Here is a 20,954-nt window from a genome sequence, read left to right on the forward strand (position 1 = left end):
TTGGGAATTTGAACTACCAATCCCATTTCAAATAAACATTGGGTAACTTTTTTTTTTTTTTAAATAACTGAAGGACAAGGGATCTTTTACAATAGAAAATATGGCACATGAAGCCCCATTGGAGAACTTGCATACTTAGAAATATCTGAAAAGTATTTTTTAAAATTCTGCTGTACCAAATAATCTCATGTTTCATTCTTTAACATTGGTAACATTACCTATATCCAGATCTTTCTTTATAAAGAACCCAAAGATTTTCTGTAATAAAGTCAACTTATTAGGTTCTTTTCTTTAAAAAAAAAAAAAAATTCATATAAAGCATTCTGCAAAATCACTTACTATACATAGTCACTGCCAGGAGAAACTGTAATTTCAATTAAGTTACTTTCCTTTACATATCTAAAATTAGGTACCTTAAGAATTTTAACACTTAAGTTTTGACATTGTTTCAATATATTTTTGTTGTTGCACTATTGCCTAGCTGCTTCCTTTTAAACACATTCCACTCATCACAAATCTTGCTTAAAGTGCTGTAACAATTTGTAATAATTTTACTTGTATCTTAAAATTGAGCCTTGAACTTAATCTGTTTGATAGAAGTATCTATGTTTATAAGCTTAAATTAGCAATTCAGGAACATTAAAAATTTTTTTGCATTATTTGCTAAGTAATAAACTACTCAAAATTTAACAATTAAGCTACATTTACCAGTTCACATATAAGTTTCAGATGAAGCTGGGAAGGTCCAGGAAAAAAATCCCATATTTAATGATTAGTTGCTTTCTCAACTACCCCTTCAAGACTTAAAAACTGTCATAGTTATTAATTATAGTCCAATGATCATTTTATAGTCCAAAACAGTAACATAGTGTAAAGATATTCATGCATATTCTTGATAAATCTTAAGGAAATGAAATCTGTGTAAATCTGTATAATCTACACCCTTTCATTATTTAGCTACAAAAACAGATTACCAAAGAGAAGTTATGTACGTAATCTACGTTTTATGCAACTGTATTACGGTTCTAATTTTATTAAGCCACTCACTCTCAAGTTAATGAATCATTCACACTCCAGTTTTCCACAACTTTCCAGTCTGAAAATTATTTTTTAATAGGTCCTAAACGAAGAATATTTTCTTTATACGCAAACAGGCCATTGCTTTTAGTAAGAGTCATTTATTGTGTATTATTAAAGTGGAGGGTTAACTGGTACAGTACTATGCATAATCTCTCAGCCTTGAAAAATCAAACACAAATGGATAAAAAGAGCAAATCAGAATGAGCATGTAAAAAGACAAAAATTAAGCATATCTTATTGAGAATGTTTCCTGTTATATAGCTCTATACTAATGTTCTTTTCCATTGTCTTTAAAAAATTTATGGCTTGTTCCTTTTCTACATAATTGCTGATTCTTACAAATAATGAACATTATCTTCCATTGATTAATAAATGTTACATACAGTTTTAGATTTTTTATCCAACCCAATTAGTTGACTGAAATAGTCAACTAAATGTAGCATTAAGAAAGTTGGAGCCCATTCCATTGTCTCAAAAATGTAATATTATTCTATGAAATGTTCACAATAGGATATAAATGCAAATGTCCCAGCTACAAAGTGATGAATTAAAAGTGCCAACCCTGATCTGTTAGTATTATGACTTTATTAAGCATTATAATTTTTATTAAATGCTATCTTGTAGAATAATCAAATTAGAAAAAGGTAAAAAAGCTTAAAAAATGTATACCAGCCCTGAATTGTTAAATCACTTCTATATTTAGATGTTTAAAAATTGAGATATTCCTCATATACTGATATACAAGGAAAAGGCAGATTATCGTTCTTCAGGGTAACTATCTAAAAGAGGAATCACTGCTTTAAAAAAGGGGTGGTAGGGAGGAGGGGTGAAGAAGCTTTATTCTGTACACTTAGTATAAATTTTAGACCTAACTGGATAAAGGGAAAATATTAAAAAAATACATCTATGGACACATTTCTGTGCATCACTCCCATAGCTAGTCAGCAGACATATTTATGAATATTATAGGATATTTCAGTATACTTATTTTTGTCAAAGTTAGAATTCAAATTTGTTACATCACAACACACATCCAAGAATGTATGCCACATGATTCAAAAATCCCACTGAATATAACAAAATAAAATCTGTAAATAAATATAAGGCATTCTAAAATAATATCTGCAGGAAATCTAAGAGTCCAACAAAGATTTCTGTATCTAAATTTTACTTCATAGATTCATATAGTCTTCAAAATAGATTTGTAGTGCTACACATTCAACTGCTTACCAAAATAGCATTTTCTGGCAGCTAAATGTTACTACTTAAAAAAAAAAAATAAGTGCTTGAGGGAATAAGAATGCAGCAGAAAATTACAGGAGCCCACGTATCCTTTTTCTTAAATTTAATTTGTCATATATAAGGTTTTTATATACAATCAGTGTGCATTGTAACAGTTTATATTAAAAGTCAATCAAGTTTATCTAAAATGTTACCTGGCTGCATAGCACATTTAACATTATTGCCCACATGAAAAGGAAAACAAATGGATTTACAATAACTTTTGGCCGTTTGGATTCTCAAAGTGTTCATACACCTACGCTTTTAAACCAAATGCTTCTGAAAAAAAGTTTCCAGAGCATGCAGTTTAGATTTTACATATTATCTCACCATTTTGTTACTACAAACACAATATTGACTAAAAAAATGAAAAAAAGGAAAGAAATAACATATATCTAATAAAACAGTCAATATAAAACAGACTAATGGAATTAAGTGGCCCCTTTCCCCATTTTTTACATTCTAAACAATGATTCCATCAAGACAAATCATTAAAAAGTGTTATTACACTGAGATATATATATATACATATACATACATATATGTGTGTGTATATATATATATATATATATATATATATATTCTTTTTTTAATGATAAGAAGGCCTGAGTTGGTAGGGAAAGGAACAGTCAAAAAAAGCCTGAGAAGGGGAAGGAAGTAAGGAAAGCTCATTTAATCCATTTACAATAATTTACAGCCATAGTTTGTGTGTGTGTAAAAAGGCATAATAATAGATCACGAACAGGAAATTCCTGGCTATTTTACAGATATAAGTACAGAATTTAAATATTCAAGCTTGTGATGAAAAGCGGCAAGGTGGTCGCAGTGTACAATGTAAACAAGTAGCTTTGGAAAGTGAACAAAGTCCTAGAGTGTTTTTTCTTTATTAAGAAAAGAACTCTCTTTCATTCCTTCCTGAAACATGATCACAGGTCAGAGTAAAGTTCATATACAAACATAATTTAAATGGATGTCAGTCTAAAATCACTGACTTAAAAACAGTTTTATCCAGCCTATATGGAAGGGCAGTGTTGAGGTCCCTGTTATAGTAAACATTTTCCATTTCTTTAAAAAAGAAAAAAAAAAAGTACTACAATACTTGTAGTACAGTGCAGCATAATCCTTAAATATAAAAATATTTTCTCTTCTGTTGGGATAATAGACCTTGCATCCTGGAAAGAAGTAACAATACTGCTACTGATAGAAGATCTGTTTTTATCTTTCAAGTCATGTAAGGCAATTACTGTGTTGGTTTATGATATATGGCTAAAAGAAAAGTCCAGAAAGACAGTTACCAGTTTTTGTTATGTTTTCCGACTACTCCAGGTATGCTCAGGTGTACTTTTGTGTTCAATTGAGTGTTCAAATGGAGATCTGGAGCCATAAGGAGACCTCTGATCTAGTGGTGATCTAGGGCCGCTACTGGAAGCTCTGTGGTCCATTTGCCAATCTGAGTGATACCTGTAATCCCTGGAAGATTTATGGTGTGTATATTCAGAACTTGAACGATGGTCTGAATGTAACCGATGGTCTGAATGAGAACGATGATCAGAATGAGATCTGTCTTTTAAACTTCCTTCCAAATTTGACCTGTGGTCTCTGCTCCTGTGATCATCCAGTTTTCTGTGTTTCTCTCTATCACTGTAATATCTAATAAAAGAGAAATGAGGAGTTTTAGTTAATAATGCAAATTAAATGTTTCCAAACAAAATCGTATTAAAAATAAAACACAAAAATACTCTAAAGCATACTTTCAACTGTACACAAGTCAGTGCTTCATCACAAAACTTCGTAAGTGGCCTTAAAAAGCACTGGAAAAATATCTCTACATGCCTTTGGAAAAACTATTCCATTCATAAAACGTAAGTGAACAATACACAGCATTTCACATATCATCTAATTTTGCAAGCCCATTTTAGACTGGTTGCTACTTTTTATTTTATGCATTTGTATTAATGCATCTTTATCTGGAAACTGGCATTAATAAAACTACATCAATCTAGAATACCCTTGAGATCAGCCTTTTATGAGCCTGTAAGCAGGAAAAAATAAAAACCTCTAAAACACAGTCTATGAAATAAATTGTGTAAGAGAATTTTCATTGGTTGATAATGACTATTAGAAGCTTCCTTAATATGACTAGGTACATAGTAAGACTTGATACATAAATCATGCAAGGGAGGGAATAGCGCAGTGATAGAGTTCGTGCCTAGCATGCATGAGGTCCTGGGTTCAATCCTCAGTACCTCCATTAAAAACTAAATAAATAAACCTAATTATCCCCACCAAAAAACATAAAAAAGATAAAAAAACACTACGGTGCAATTTCTACATAAATGTGGTAGTTTGCTAAAAAATAACTATTGCAGTTTAATTAAAAGTAATCTCTAAAATGTTTGCTTTTTCAAATAAAATTCACCAAACATAATTTAATGTTTCTTGGTTCATAAAAGGTCCTTATAAAAAATATAAATCATATTATTTAAGTCTGTGAAATTACAGATATTTACACCTATAAATATGGTTTTTCCTTTTCATTGTGTGCTCTTTTCTAATTTTAACAGGCATTCTACAACTGATATGTTTATAATGTGGCAGTGCTTCTCAGAGAAAAGAAATTACTATAGTGAGCAGAACTAAAATACAAAGAAAATTAATTTATTTTCTGATCTTTACTTTTACTCTTCTCAGCATTTTATTTGGTTCATAGTAATGATAATTAATAAAAATACTCCCTTACAATAAACGAGTAAAATATATTCTATTATATTCCAGTCATTTTTAGAAAAAGAAAAAACAAGCCAATAATAAACGGAGGAAACTTCCTGATTTCAGAACTATCTCGGATTGTTCTGATTAAGTTTAAACCTTAGTGAGGTGCTTCACGTAAATTAATTATTCTCTGATGAGTAATGGAACACTGAATTTCCCACCACCATACTTTTTAATGGAACACTGAATTTCCCACCACCATACTTCAGTCCATCAAGCTTTTACTTTACTCAATGATATTTTGAAAAGTATGAGATAATATTCTCTAAAACTAACAATAATGAATCCCAGGACTTATAATTACAAAGCTCCCTATACTAAATTTCATCTTTTATCGCACACTTTGATCTTAAATTTATAACTAAAAAAAAATTTTAGAGAGAAATTCAGTAACTTAATGACCATATATCAGTTTTTCTTATTTATAAACAAATACCTTTATTTTACATAAGACTTGTGATTACTTGAAGATTGAATTGGCTGATAGTCAAATACAGCAAATAAAATTTAAAAAGACATGAATAAGCAAAATTTCAAAACTGTCAAGTTTACCTGCTGTCTTGCTTGTAGTGATCCCAATCACGATGATCTTTACCATTACTAAAAGAAGAATAGGGTCTTTTCCTAGAGTCAGTCTTTTTATAAGAGTCTCCCTGATGTCGGTCTTTATGATGATCATGATACTGAGATAAGTGTCTATCAGATGAATAACTGTCCCTGCTGCTATCATCATGATTTGTGTTCTCTTTTAATCTTTCCACATCTGTTAGATAAAAGTGTCCAACTTTTGTTAATGACTTAAAAAAAAAAGGTAAACAAAAGTAACGTCACTGCTAGATTTTAAGAACTCCTGTTTCAACTCCAACAAAACTAGTTCCCAAATGCAGGCAGTTAAAGCACGTAGAAATGGTCTATAAAAGACATACTAAGGCTTACAAATAGGTTGCTTAAATCTGAAATGTGAAAAAATCGCAACTGAAAAATATAAGGCCCATTTCCTTCACAGTCTATATTTTTGTGAATCTTGCATAGAAAGAATGCATCATTATTCCAAATAGTATTTTTTTTTAAAAGATTCAACAATTATTCTATAATTTCTAGTAACTGGTCAAAGCTAATAATAAGCTAAAAAGGATTACTGTTTAAGATGCTAGATTTGATATAATAACATGGGTGTGTATCATCTAAAACCACTCCACCCAACCCTGCCACCGCCCACCAAAAACCAATTTTTAAATTTACTATTCAAAAGAATTAGTAAGACTCACTTACCTGGATTTCGAATCATCTGAGTATTCAAGTTGCTGTTCTGGTCATTATTTTGCTAAAATAAATGCACATATTTAAGAATCTTTTAAGTGGCTTCAAACACTCATAAAACAGGAAAAAGAAAATCCTGATGCTAAAAGAAGTTCTCACTTAAGATATTAGAATGTATAAATGTAACTTCTGTAGGTATCTTTTTTTTTTAAATAAATTATTTGACCCATGACTTTTTAAAAAATTTGACTCTGAAATAATTTTAGACTTACAGAAAGGCTGCAAAAATAGTACCAAGAGTTCCCATATGCTTTTTACCAGCTTCTAACGTCAGTATCTTATGTAACCATAGTATAATGATCAAAAAACTAAGTAATGAACACTATTAACTTCAGACTTCAATTCAGATCTCACATTTCCTCACTAAGGTCCTTTTCTCTGCTCCAGAATCCAAACTTGGAACTCCAGATTACACTTAGTTTTCAAGTTTTTTAGTTTCCTCCAATCTGGGACAGCTCCTTAAGTTTTTCTTGTTTTCCATGACCTTGACACTTTTGACAGTTATTTTATAGAATCTCTCTCAAATCGGGTTTGCCTGATATTTTCTTATTATTTGATTGAGGTTATGCATTTTTGCCAAGAATTCCACAGAAGTGTTGTTGTACCTTTTGCAGTGCATAGTTTCAGGGGGTTCATGATGTTAGTATGTCTTATTACTGGTGATGTTAACCTTGATTGTTCATTTAAGGTGGTGTCAGGCAAAGTTATTATTTTTCTCTTTGTAATCAATGAACATTTTGGAGGAGAGACTTTTAGACTATGCCGATGTCTTGTTTCTTGCCCACTTATTTTAGCTTGCTTCAAAGGACCTTACCCACAGTAATCTTTGGTATGTGGTACTCTACTACAAATGCAGTACTCTAAAGGTGACTTCCTATTTCCTTCATTCCTTCTACATTTATTAACTGAATTCTTCTGTAGGGAAGAATGGCTCAATGATGCATTAATTTACCTGAGATTCCTGCCGTTTTTTAATAGCATGCTTATATAATTTATGTAATTTTCTTGCATCAAACTCAGTAAACTTAGATACAAAAATCCACAGGTTTCTAGAAGAAAAAAAGACAAATTAGTCTGGTGGAAAATAAACCCTACCCTCTAGACAGGAACATACATACTATACATCTCAGCCCTCTAAAGAACAAAGTCTAAGGAGATTATTTCTAGCATTTAAAAAAACTTCATGTATGGATAAGTTTCCAAATAAACTTAAACATTATTAACTTTTACTTCTTTTCTGACCTCCTTCATTTTACAATCTTTGGAGTGGAAAGTAGTTACCAATCCTAGTTTGAAACCAAAGAAAAGTAAACTTACCAATTAGGGACTCATTGTGATGAAGATTAGGTATAAAAGGAATACACTATGTTAGTAGTTTGAGTAAAGATACCATCAGATAACATGGATTACGCTTGTGAAAGAAAGGTCCCAAATAATGAATTAAAAGCAATTCTCATTTTATAATTGTAATGTTAACAGTCATGGGAGTAACAGGATCAGACACTGTCAACCAAGGACACTGTATCTTCAGGTCCCTCTTCCCATCCCAAGGCTTGGATTAGTTATTGATCATAGAACTCCTTCATGATAAATTCAGATACAGCCTCTGAATCCTTCTCAATACAACCCTGTAGCAGCCACTAATAATCGTGACATCTGAGTTGAAGTTGATCTGCATCACTAAAATAGTAACTTCATGTATTTACATTTTCTTGAACCACTAGCCTTCCAACAGGTGTGTTAAATAAAGATTTTGAATTTTGTCTATATAAACAAGATGGTGCAGAAATTACTAATCAGCCAGTGATGGGGGTTTAGTGGACTACCCAATATCAACATTTTTACTGAGCCAAGCAATAGATTTTAAGTCATTAAAAAACAAACAAACAAAAAACCTCTGTGTGTGAATGACTTCCCAGAAGAAAGCTATCTTTCTGTGATATTAATAGAAGAGAAAGCAAGAATTCTTAGCTAGGAAATAATTTTCTTTTTTTTATGGGAGAAATAATACTATATAGAAGCACTTAATCTGGGGATTTCTAAACAGCTGAGACGTATTCCTCTCAAATATCAAGAGTCTACTGCCTGTGACTACAAAACATACATTAAATTATAAAGCCTTGAATGAGATACTATTGGTAACAGATATTTTATACGGTTTTATATTTCTGAAGCTCTTTTCTATTAATTCCACAAATAACTTATCTTTTAGGTAGGCACAGTCAACACAGAGGACAATTTTTAAAATAAACAAATGAGGTAATAAGGCTAAAGTGGCTTGTCTAAACTCACACAACTAGGTAAGGCTAAAAGACAGAGCCCCAAATTCTCTTTCCACTAAGATCAGTAATTCTTAACCTTTTGATTTTGGACATTGATATGTGTAAAGAGCTGCTTCCTAGTAAAGTACTAAAAAGTTGCCAAGTGTTAGTAAATTTTGGAAATCCTAAGTCTGTGAGTCATACATTAACTACAAAATTATCTCAGCACATACATGTGCATACAAAGATGGATAACTGGTTGACTTTCTAAAAGAATTTTTATCAGTGTTGTCAAGTCGGTTGTGGCTTTCTCATGTGTTTCTGTTTTGTTTCATTAATTATACATTACCATTAGTATTATCAATTTAGTTTGTGAAGGATGTTTGCTTAAATGCATGATATGATGATACGTATTCTACATCAATATTTTGGTCTGTAATTTTACAAAAACTAGACTAAAAATGTATTGCAGTCTCATGTGAAGTTTCTAATTTTTCCTATTGTAGAAGTGTAAAAAGTTCTTTGTACATAAAAAAAGTACTGCAGTCTAAAGAGCAGTCACCCAAATCCTTATGTTTAATGTGCATAGATTTATGCACAGTATCCTCAGAATTTGCTTCTACAGTGATACTTCATAGTCTGTAAAATGGGGCTATTTAAATAAGTTGTAGCATATGATCAAAGCATATCAAGTTAGCAAGACAAATAGCAGGCTATTTTAAACCAATAAATTTTCATAATATGCATAATTACTTAAAAACTTTAAGTAATTTTCATACATCAAAGATGAAAGAATTTTACAATGATCACCCATATACCTACTACCTAGATCTCCTAGTAACATTTTATTGTGCTTGCTCTATTCACATATCATTTCATACATCCATCCCTCTGTCAGTCCTCTCATTTTTCTTTGATGCATTTCAAAGAAAAATTATAGGTATTACTGTATCTACCTCTAAATACCTCAGCATGCATATCATTAACTACAGTCAATACTGTTCGGTTTTTCTTTTGAAATATCCTTTAGACTGTACTTTCCCCTGTAATCAATTATCAATGAAATAAAAGAATGAAGAAATAGCTAACCAAGTCATCAAAGACAATTCTTTAAACAAATTCTAGAGAAAGTTTATCAGCGAGCAATTGAAAAAAATAATCAACTTCAATACTAAAAAATATTAAAATCTTTGTAATTGACATCTAATTTAATTAGCAAATCTTGTTAATATCCAGTGTTTGACATTAAATTAAAACAGCTTATTTTGAAATTAAAATATCAAAAAGACAATAGGTTTAAAAAATGGGCAGAGGACCTGAAGAGGTATTTTCTGAAGAAGACATACAGATAGCCAACAGGCACATTAAAAGATGTTCATCAGTAATCACTAGAAATGCAAATCAAAACCAAAATGACATATATTCCCTCACATCAGTCAGAATGGCTACTGTTAAAAAAACAAGAGAAAACAAGTGTTGACCAGGATGTGGAGAAGAAGGAGCCCTTGTGCACTGCTGCTACAAATGTAAACTGGTATGGCCACTATGGAAATCAGTATGGAGGTCCTTCAAAAATTAAAAACATAACTACCATGCAATCCAGCAATTCTATTTCTCACTATTTATTTGAAGAAAAAGAAAATACTAATTCAAAAAGATATGTGCACCTAAGTGTTCTTTGTAGCATTATTTACAATAGCCAAGGTACAGAAGTAATTTAAGTGCCCAGACAGATAAATGGATAAAAATGTGATTTATCTGAGTGTGTGTATACACGAACACACATAAAATGGAATATTACTCAGCCATAAAAAATGAAACCTTGCCATTTGTGACAACAAGGATGGACCTGGAGAGTATTATGCTAAGTGAAATAAGTCAGACAAATACTGTATATTTCACTTATATGTGGAATCTGAAAAACAAAAACAGATATAACAAAACAGATACAGACTCATAGAGACAGAGAACAAACTAGTGGTTGCCAGAAAGGTGGGGGTAGGGGTAGGTGTGTGGGCAAAACAGGTGAAAGGGACTAAGGGGTGCAAACTATCAGGTATAAAGCTATAGAACAGGAACATAGTAAAACTTGCTTAATGTCAACTGCTGTAATAATTATGGGTCAAGTCCTTATCTTTGTAAGTAAGGTCTCTATCTTCTTTCGTTTTGTAGAATCAGTGACTGTAACTGTGTTCTGTGGGGTGGGGTGGGGCAAGGTGGTCAGCAGTTCAGTGATAAGTCTTAATACAAGGGACTCCTCCTTGCTTCTACATTTTCCACCCAGTCTATCTCCAAGATAGCACTCAGACCAGAGTAAAAACTAATTTGCTTTGAAATATTTCTTAATTGGGGTCTATTTTCTCCTCTCCTTCAAGGCAATCTACTATAACTAGAGGCAGTGACAGCAGAAATAAAAACCAAGGAATATAAATCAAGGCAGATGAGCACAAAACAGGAGAAACACAAAGGTAATTTGTCTAACTGGGTAAAGAGAAGGATCAAACCTTGGGAGTTAAAGATGAACACAAAAAAGGCTCCTGGCTCTTTGGTCTCTTTTCTTTTAGAGGTTATTTTAATCCTCCTTTTCCTAATAGCAAACTAAATCTAAAATAACATCTATTTATATTAGCCACTCTGTAATTTCAATAAGATGCTGCTTATTTCTAATCTAGAAAGCAACTAAAATATTCTGCCTTCTTCACAACCTCAAAATTCTAAACTCTTAATTACATATAAGGTTTTAAAAACTGGGATGCATCAAATAATTATTTCCAGAGAGAAAATAAGCTCCTTTACACTAAAAAGAAAATTTCCATAATCCTTTAAATTAACTAAATTTAGCTTTAAGAATAATAACTCACAGCACTTCTGTTATTTTCCTAATTTTATCACAGACAAACAATAATTAAGAATATGTCTGGGATCCATTGAAAGAGAGAACTTAACTTTGGATCTTGAATATAGAGAATTTAGCTATATTCTCATTTAATCCATGTATATATACACACACACAACACATATATAATTTAACTTTACTGTATTCCTGTTCTGTGGTTCTGTTCTTTGGGGATCATTGTGTGAGTTGAAAGAGCTTTGAGAAAGGTAAATTACTCTTTTTCGTGGTATTTAAGGAAACCATTAAAGCTCCAGTATATATATTTCAACCTAAATAAAAGATTAAACCAGACACTATGAATACAGTTCTTTAGAATTATTGCCTTGTTCCTCATGGTATCTCTTATCACCGTCATTCAATAACTGGAAACTATGTAGTGCCTTACAATTTATAAAGGGCTTCAAGTACAGATGCTATCATTTTACAGATGACAATACTGAGGGGGCTCATACTGGTAACTGTTCAAGGTCACACAGCCAAAAACTATCCAAGATGGGGACTAAGCGTGTCCTGTGATTGCCAACTCCAGTGATCATTCCATGTTATTCCAGGCACGTGACTTCACGCTCTTATCGTCCATGCATGGATTTGGTTTCTTTAGACATGACAGCTCAGTTTACTTGTTTTCAAAAGCCTAGTGATCATGATCAAGTTCCTACCTCCTCTTTCTAAAATGGATCCTGACTGAATTTAAGGAAGGGGGACAAGGATAGAATTTTTTTAACTTTAGTGTAATCATGACTTTTCCAGAAATATATCAGTAAAGTTTTTGTTTTGATAAGTAGCTGCACTGTACATAGTGAAGAAAACAGCAGGCTAATAAACTGATATCAGTGACTGGTTTGTGCTCATTTTTCTTCCTAACCTAATAGTTTGGCTTAACAATGACCTGGATTTGGTAATCCATAAGTGGCTAGTATAATATTATAGCAGTTCAGGTTTGTAATTTTAAGATCAACTGTGTTGATGCTGCTTCTAAAATGAAAGGGGAAATAAAAGTCTGCATTTTACACTGCTTGAGGGTATAAATTTTTACAAGACTTTATAGTCATACTTAGAAAATGAATTGCTATTTATGTAACAATAAATTTGGTACACCAGACTTTGAAGATATTACTGAGAATAATCTGGTGAACTGCAGAGATTTTAAAAAATAAGATGCAACCTGAATTTTAATGAAACAGCTTTCACTATTTAAAGGCAGAGATACCTTCTATGGCTTACCATGATGTCTAAGTAAGTAATCATTCTTGAATAAAAAGCTTTAAAAAGTAAAAACAATCATCTTCAGGTTACCTCTTTAAACATTTTCTTCCCTAAACTTTAGAAGGAGAAAAATAAATTGAAATACAAGAGACAAATAGATGGTTACAAAATCACAAATTTAACACCTCCTGAAAAATACATCACTTACTTTCTCCACTGCTTGATTTGTTCAGGATTTGTATACTCTTTCAGACATTCCGTGATGTGGTCTCCAATTTTTATTAAGCATTGTCTAGTATGTTCCAGTTGTTCTCTTTCTGAAAGGCCTTTCTCAGGCCTATCAAGTTGCTTCAAAGCTGCTTTGACAGGCCTCATTCTTTCTTTACACTTTAAAATAGGAAAATAAGAATATAAATACATGTGTTAAAAACATGAATGCAACAAAGATCTACTCCTTTCAATGATACGTAAGTAATGCTGAAATGAGCACTAAATTTCACCTCATAGCTCTTAAATGTATGGGGTTTTCCCTTCAGATTTTATTCAAAAAGCAATGCTTTCTAGTATTATTTAAGATCAGTCTTCGTAAGTAAGAGCCTTGGATTTTACCTACCTTCTGTAAAAATGGTTACTTTTTACACTGGTGTATAACATTCTAAGCAGTCTTAAAGAATTTTGAAAGATAACAGAATACTTCAGAGTACTAGTTAATATCCTATATTGACTATAATACAGAAGAGTATTAAAAAAGAGATCTTTATACAATAAAATATATTCTCACAAGGCTATTAAAATCAATAAACTTACAAGTATAAACTCTATTCTTCTAAATCTTTGGGACAAAATGAAGTAACTAATGATGAGTTTTCCTACTATCATATTTTGGGTAGTCGGGGAGAAGGGATGGGTGATAGAAACCAACCTTTTCCCTAATCTACAGGTCGCTGGCGTGCTAATAAAAGGACGACATACTACAAAAATTTTATGATTCAGCTAAAGTTCAATTTGTGTAATAAAAACTATACCCTTATACCAAAAGAAAAATATTACTAAAAAAGCAAAGTACAAATAAATTTTATTATATGTAAATGCAAAAACAATTTTAAAATTTATACTTACTTCCATGAGCAGCAAGTTGGGTTAATTCCAAGAATGTAAGGATGAATCAGCTACAGACCATATATTTAACTGATTCACCACCACCATTTATTTAAAAAAAGAAATCCTCACATCACGGCTGTGAAGGGCCTTTCTTACCAATTAAGTGTCTATGTTATATATGTGTGAATTTGTTTTGAGTACTTTTTGTTTTGATCTATTTGTCCAAATCAGTTGGGAAGCTTTCCAACTTTTGTAAGGAATAATAATTTTTAATTTCTATTTTTTATTTTTTTTGATGTGTTTATTGCCATTTTGAATTTAGTTTACCAGGTGATTTGGTATTTCCTCATTATTCCTTTCTTTTTATGGTTTGATATTTTCTTTTGTATTATCTTGGTTTCTTTTTGGTTTTTGTGACTACCCCTTATGCTTTTGACTTGTGGTTACACTGTTTTTCAAGTATATTAACCCATTACTGTATCTGTTTGGTTTTAAACTGATAGTCATACAAACTGAAACACATCCTAAAAAGAATGAAAAGAAAAAAAATCTGTATTCTCTTGCTCCTCTCTCCCATGTTTAATGATTTTGATGTCCTTCTTTTACATCTTCATGTTTATTCTGTTACAACTCATTGTCGTTATCACCTTTCCAATTATGGTCTTCTCATTTCTACAACTGCTTTTCTAATTAGAGTAGGCCTCTCAATATTTCTTTTAGCATAGGTTTAGTATTGCTGCATTCTTTTCGTTTTGGCTTATCTGTGAAATTCTTTCTCTAGCCTATTCTAAAGGATAGCCTTGCTAGGTAAAGTATCCTAGGTTGAAGCTTTTTCTCATTCAGAACTTTGAATATATGTTGCCACTCCCTTCTGGCCTGCAGTGCTTGTGTAGAGAAATCAGCTTAAAACCTTTTGGGAGTTCCCTTGTAACTAACTCTATTTTTCTGTTGCTGCCTTTAGAATAATTTCTTTAGCTTTAACCTTGGCCATCTTAATTATAACGTCTTGGTGTCAGTCTGTTTGGGTTCTTCTTGTTGGGGACCCTCTGTGCTCTCTGTACTTGGATATCTGTTTCCTTTAGGTTTGGAAAGTTTTCAGTCATGATTTCTTCAAATACCTTTTCAGTCTGCTTTTCTTTCTTCCCCTTCTGGGACCCCTATTATGAGTAGGTTGGCACGCTTTATGTTTTCTCATAGGTTCCTTATATTGCTTTCCTTGGTTTTTACTTGCTTTCCTATCTGCTGTTCTGACTGGGTGACTTACGTTACCCTGTCTTCTAAGTTACTTATTTGCTCCTCTGCATTGTCCTAGTCTGCTTTTGACTGCCTTTAGCTCGGCTCATATCTCAGTCACTGAGTTTTCTGTTTTTAACTGGCTCCTCTTTATAGTTTCAATTTCCTTTTTACAGTATTCTTTGTCTCTATTCATAATCTCACTTATTTCCTTCAGCGCTTTTGTCACTCCCTTTTTGAAGTCATGATCTTGTAGCCTACTGAAGTCTATTTCATTGATTGTTCTTTCAGAGGATTTCTCTTGTTCTTTTAATTGGGAGTAGTTCCTCTGCTTCATTTTACTTATTACCTCTCTGGCACTATAGATTATGGAGTATCAGTTATCTACCGTGGTCTTGAAGGGATGTTTTGTTTTGTTTGTTTGTTTGTTTCTTTTAAAGAGGACGCGTTCCTACGTAGACTGCGCACCCCTAATAATTTTGTCATGAGGTCTGTTTTTAGTGCGGATGGTTGCCATGTCTTTATTCTGTGTGTGTTGGCCATTATCCCTTTGCTTGGGGGTGTGGCCACTGTTGTGACCAGAGTCTGCCCTGGTTGTTGAGCGAGGCCTCCTTTCTGTTCTGTAGGTTATCACAACCCTGACAGGGGCTGGGTCTGTTCCACTTTTGTTGGAATGGAGGCTTCCAGACCCATTTCTGAGCTGTGGTGCATAGCAGGCAGGGTTGGAGCACTTTAAGTACTTTTGTTGACTCTGCCCTTGTCCCAGCTTTAGCCACTGGAACATCACTACACTGCTCTGGTGTCCCCCAGGTTCTCTGCCCTCAGAGCTACCAGTGCAGTTCTGCCTTCTTCTGGGTTCGCACACTTGGATTGTGGTGCACTACTGGGTCAGCACCATCCCCAATACCAAACACCACTCCTGCACTCACCCTGCTGTGTGAACTCTGCTTACACGTCCTAGAGGCCGGTGGGTTGTACCATTGGGTCAGTGCCATGTCCACGCAGGGCAGATGGGCTTGCAAACCAGCTGCACCAGCCCTCGTCCCCTTTGTGTGCAAGAACTCTGCTCCTTGCTTTTCTTAGAGGCGCAGGTCCACAAAGGCACCCATGGAGCAAAATGGCCCCCTCTGCCTGGGGCTGTAAACAAATCTCAGTCCCACCTATGAAGTTGGAGAGCCCTAGGTACATATTCAGGTTTCAACCCTACCTCCTAGGAATAATTTAAATATCACTGGAATTATGTATCCTCTAGTAAAAAAATCAGAATTCTGGCCTGATGTCTTTTTTTTAAAAAAAGAAAAAAAGGAAAAATCTTTAATATCCTTTCTAATTTTTAGTGTTATTCCTATCTGTTCTGTACATTTCCTATTTCTTGTTAAATTTTGGTAGTTTATATTCTGCTAATTCAACATAATGTAGGTTGAGTGCATACTATGTTCTTGGCATTGTCCTAGACCCAGAAAATAAAACAGTAAAGGAAACAGAGACCCTGCTTTTATGCAATCTGTACTCTAGTAGAATAGAGTCAATAAATAAATAAGATATAGTGTGTTGGTGACAACTGTGATAAAGAAAAATAAAGCAGGAAAGAGCAGGGAGCTTTCTACCTTATGATTTCAGAGAAGGGAGATGTTTGAGAAGATATCTAAAGAAAATGAAAGAGTAAGCCATCCCAAGCAGAGGTAATAGCAAGTAATTGAAGAGTTCAAAGGAAGAGTATGAATTCCAGTGTGGCTGGAACCAAGTGTGTGAGAAAAGTAGCCAATGATAGAACTAAACCAGATGCTGTCTCTTTTAGGCTATTTGTTATCTTTTATCCTGAATGAAAGGGAAAGCCATTTGAGGGTTTTAAACGAAAAAGTAATATGGGGTGACTTTATTATCCCTGTAACAGTCATTATCACTCTGGCTGCTGTATAGAATACAGACTGAATATGAAAAGAGTACAGGGTGAGATGCGAAGGGTGGAAGCAGTGACAGTAATTATGGAGCTACGGAAATAATCTAAGAAAGAGATGAATGTGGTTTCAACCAGTGTATTAGAGCCAATATGACTGCTCATTGACTGAATGTGAGTAGAGGAAAAAGAATTAACAACTAAATTCTATGCTAAGGTCAAGGCCTGAAGATGGGAATTGGAGCAGTGACAATTAACATTTATAAAGTATTTATTAGGTACCAGAGGCTGTGCATTGCTTTAAGCACACTTCATTTGATTCTAACGACAGAACTTTACAATACTATTCATTCTATTTTATAGAAAAAGAATTTGAAGCTTAGAATGAAATGACATCTGTGAAACCCATGTTTGATTTCCAACACTACTCTTTCTTGACTGTTACATTATACTGCTATTTAGCAAGACAAATCAATAAGGTGTTATTCAAAGTGTGGCCTATTAACCTGTGCTAGTCCACAATAGCATATGTACAGAAATTTTAGAAATCTTCATATCAATTTGATAGTATAACTTTACATCTACTGAATATCATAACTAAACATTGGGGCTTATAGTCTGTATTCTTTTTGTCTTATTTTCACTTCTCATTTTTACTGTATTTTCTAAAAATACTGATCTGTAAAAGATAAGATAATTATTCACTGTAGATAAGAAGCACTATTATAATATGTTTAAGAATTGTGAAAAGCTTAAAAATTTTAAAGTTGGAGGGAAAAAGTTCACTCTCTTTATGAAGAAGGTCTTCAGGTTGATTCTAATTTTAAGACATCTTTCACAATTAGATTCAATTGCTTTTATCAATCTGAACTACATATAGCAGTATTAAATTCAAATACATTTCTAAATCAGAAGCTTTAAAAGATTAATATAAATGAATGTTATAAGAATTATTACTAATAACCAGAAACTCTACTACTTACAATGCTGAATGTCTTCTGATCTAGCTCTTCAGATTCTTCAGATATGGGAACTGGTTCACCACTTGCTGTGATATGAACTGGAGCATCTGACACTGAAGATTTCTTAGATCGTTCCTTGCTATCAGGCTTGGATTCACTCAACTGATGAAAAACAAAATTAAACAAAAATCCAACAAGGCAAAATGATTAACACTTTCAGAAGATAATTACTGTCTCATTTTAGTCTATAATTCTTTATTCACATTCAATATTCTTATCTTTTTTATCTTTCCCCTAATTTTACTTGGGGAAACCAAAAATAAAGCTACTCTGTAATGTTACTCATTACATAAGGCATTTAAAAGGATTCAAATCTGTTTTTCTCCTCTACTAGATACCCATCTGTATTTTTAGAGAACTCAGTTACTGAGACTAATTGGGCTGATAGGCAATTTATTTTCCTAAAATGTAAAATGTTGATTGGTTACTTTCTAAGTTTTATATTATGATTTGCATACCTTTTCTTCCTTTATGTCTTTTTCTTTCTGTATAGCTTCTTTTACTTTGTTTTCTCTTTTTTCTTTAAAATCTTTTTCCTTTATATCTTTCTTATCCTCTTTTTCCTTTATCTCCCTTTTAAGTTCTCTTTTATTTTCCTTTTCTTTTGCTTCCCTCTTTTCTTCTGGTTCCTTCTTTATACAAACATCTGGCTCAGGTTTTTCTTCACTGTCTCTTTCTGTTTTAATTTTTTTATTTGGATGTTTCACAGAAGTGATCTCATCCTGAAAAGTGCAAGTATGGCCAATGTATTACTAACCAAATCTAGACAAAGACTAATTTTTTTTGCATGACTGTGGATTGCATGTATGTGGATTCCAAGAGAAATAATCCAGAATCCCGTTAGTAATGATACATGCAATGTGGGCCTGTCTATAAAAACTAAGGTAAGTCAGTCCCATTCAAAATTTACAAAAAATGGAGACAGAATTGTCATTCAAATGGCAAATGTTTGAAAATGAAGGACCTTTGCTCTATCCATCTAAGTGATATGTAATATTCTATTGGATGCGTAGAATTCTTTATTTGTAAATGAGACTATGTAATGAACTATAAAAAAGAAGTTCAGTATCTTTAAATTTTCAAGCCTTAGTTCAAATTTTAAATGTAAAGTATACTAAAAAACATGCCGTGTTCCCTTTCTATATAACAGGTTGCTTTTCTAAAATATACTGTTACCTTATCATCATCTTCATCGGACTTTTCTGAGGGCAGGGGAGAAGAATCACTCTTTATTTCCTCTTTCACTTTTATAGACTTCATTGCTTTATTCTTCTTAGCTCGTGCTTTTCTCCTCTTTGAACCTCCCTAAAAATAATTATTTTTATTCTAACCAACTCCAATATTAAACCTATAAAGTTAAAAATACATATTCCTACTTAATCCTTAGTCTGTTGGTGATACACTTACTAAGCTTGGTGTAGTTTATCAACAAAAGTGATAAAACTTAATGAATCAAATACATACTAACGTGAATAAATGCTAACGAACTATAATTATTCCTTTAAAAAAAGGAGTAGAGAGAAACAGGAGGGTTGTTCACCCTCCTAAATTATCTTCAGCTAAATACGATACCACAGATAGCATTAGAAATTATTCTTAATCATAGGTAGTTACTGACACTGTGGTCACACAAACTTTTAAACATTGCATTAGTTTCCAATCACCTCTCTTTCAGTGTCTTTTTCCTACTTTTGTGAAGCCTCCTCATAAGTAAGCTCAGTGATCTTTACTGTTTGTTCCTTTAGCTGCCCAATGTCTCCAAATAAAACAGTAATGGAGACGTGACCTTTTAAAAAGCACTCCACTCCAAAAAATTGCTCCCATTCCCACTCTAAATAATAGGGGGAAAAAAATCCTACTTCTGAAAGATATGACTCACTAGGTACAACATAAATAATCTATTCAAATAAAACTACTGAATTAGAAACACACTTTTAAGCTCACATTAACCATAGGTGTCTAGGATGATCAGTAAACTAGATTAATCTTATCCTAAAGTAAATTGCTTTTAACCATATTTTAACTTACTGCACCAGAAAGCCTCTGAGCTTCTTTTCTTGCAAGATCTTTACTAAGTAATTTGATGAGGTAGTCTGCACGTGTCTGTAACTGTTTCGCTTGTGGTTTTTTATCAGGATCATCTGGAAGAATCTGAAAAGCAATTTTTCATGTTGTTTTAATAAATGACATGAAAAGTAATAATTATTGGCTAAAAAATGCTTACCAAAAAAATACATATAATTCACAAATTACAACTTTTAAAACTTGTAGGAATAAACAAATTAGAATGCAAAATACATTTTTTATACCTATGCCACAAAGATTTAACTTCCCTGGGAATGAATTCTAAATACATGAGAAAAATATCCCTCCGTTCAAAATGAGACATTGTAAGTGTGAAGTTAGAAGTTTTTTTCAAATACCTAATACCGTATTAGCATCCAGTGCTATTTAACTTAGATTTCCTTTCTTTCTCAACAGTATATTTAACTATAAAGTATATACAAATTCCTAGAATACGTAAGTATCATCCATCTAGAAGATGACCCAAAGCATGCACTGTGATGAAACTTTCAGTGAAAATCAGTTAATTTGTTTTGCTTCTTAGTAGCAAATGATAAATATCTACAGGTTCCCATTTTTCCAAGAAGTAAAATATAAAAACGTAACTTAAATGGTAAGAATAGAACAGTTCTTCCAGTGGTTTCCATTCTATGCAAAGAAATGACTGTAGCTAGCGTGGCAGCATCGAATTACCAAAAATCTTAAACATTGTTTTTCACTAAAAAAGAAATAAATATACATATAAGTAGGTGTATATATATGTGTGTGTGTGTGTGTGTGTGTGTATATATATATGTAAGATTTCAGAATCCTGCTTTGTG

The 20,954-nt window shown here is 32.7% G+C and overlaps 1 protein-coding gene across 5 annotated transcripts in view; it reads right to left on the reverse strand.

The window, feature by feature from the left end:
* Window positions 1-1,161: 1,161 nt before the first annotated feature.
* The window catches only part of CHD1 (chromodomain helicase DNA binding protein 1), a 73,844-nt gene continuing 54,051 nt past the window's right edge, over window positions 1,162-20,954 (reverse strand). For 2 of the 5 annotated variants that reach the window (XM_032476420.1, XM_032476423.1), the window contains 9 exons: window positions 20,098-20,220; window positions 19,246-19,374; window positions 18,528-18,791; window positions 18,031-18,171; window positions 13,025-13,203; window positions 7,406-7,502; window positions 6,406-6,457; window positions 5,686-5,896; window positions 1,162-4,011 (listed from right to left, as the gene is read on the reverse strand). In XM_032476420.1, the coding sequence (XP_032332311.1) occupies window positions 3,666-4,011; window positions 5,686-5,896; window positions 6,406-6,457; window positions 7,406-7,502; window positions 13,025-13,203; window positions 18,031-18,171; window positions 18,528-18,791; window positions 19,246-19,374; window positions 20,098-20,220 (1,542 nt within the window). In that variant the 3' untranslated portion in view covers window positions 1,162-3,665. The remainder of the gene's footprint in view (window positions 4,012-5,685; window positions 5,897-6,405; window positions 6,458-7,405; window positions 7,503-13,024; window positions 13,204-18,030; window positions 18,172-18,527; window positions 18,792-19,245; window positions 19,375-20,097; window positions 20,221-20,954) is intronic. The other 3 variants (XM_032476421.1, XM_032476419.1, XM_032476422.1) reach the window with 2 other exon arrangements.

This window comes from Camelus ferus, chromosome 3, assembly GCF_009834535.1.
Source record: "Camelus ferus isolate YT-003-E chromosome 3, BCGSAC_Cfer_1.0, whole genome shotgun sequence".
NCBI lineage: Eukaryota > Metazoa > Chordata > Mammalia > Artiodactyla > Camelidae > Camelus > Camelus ferus.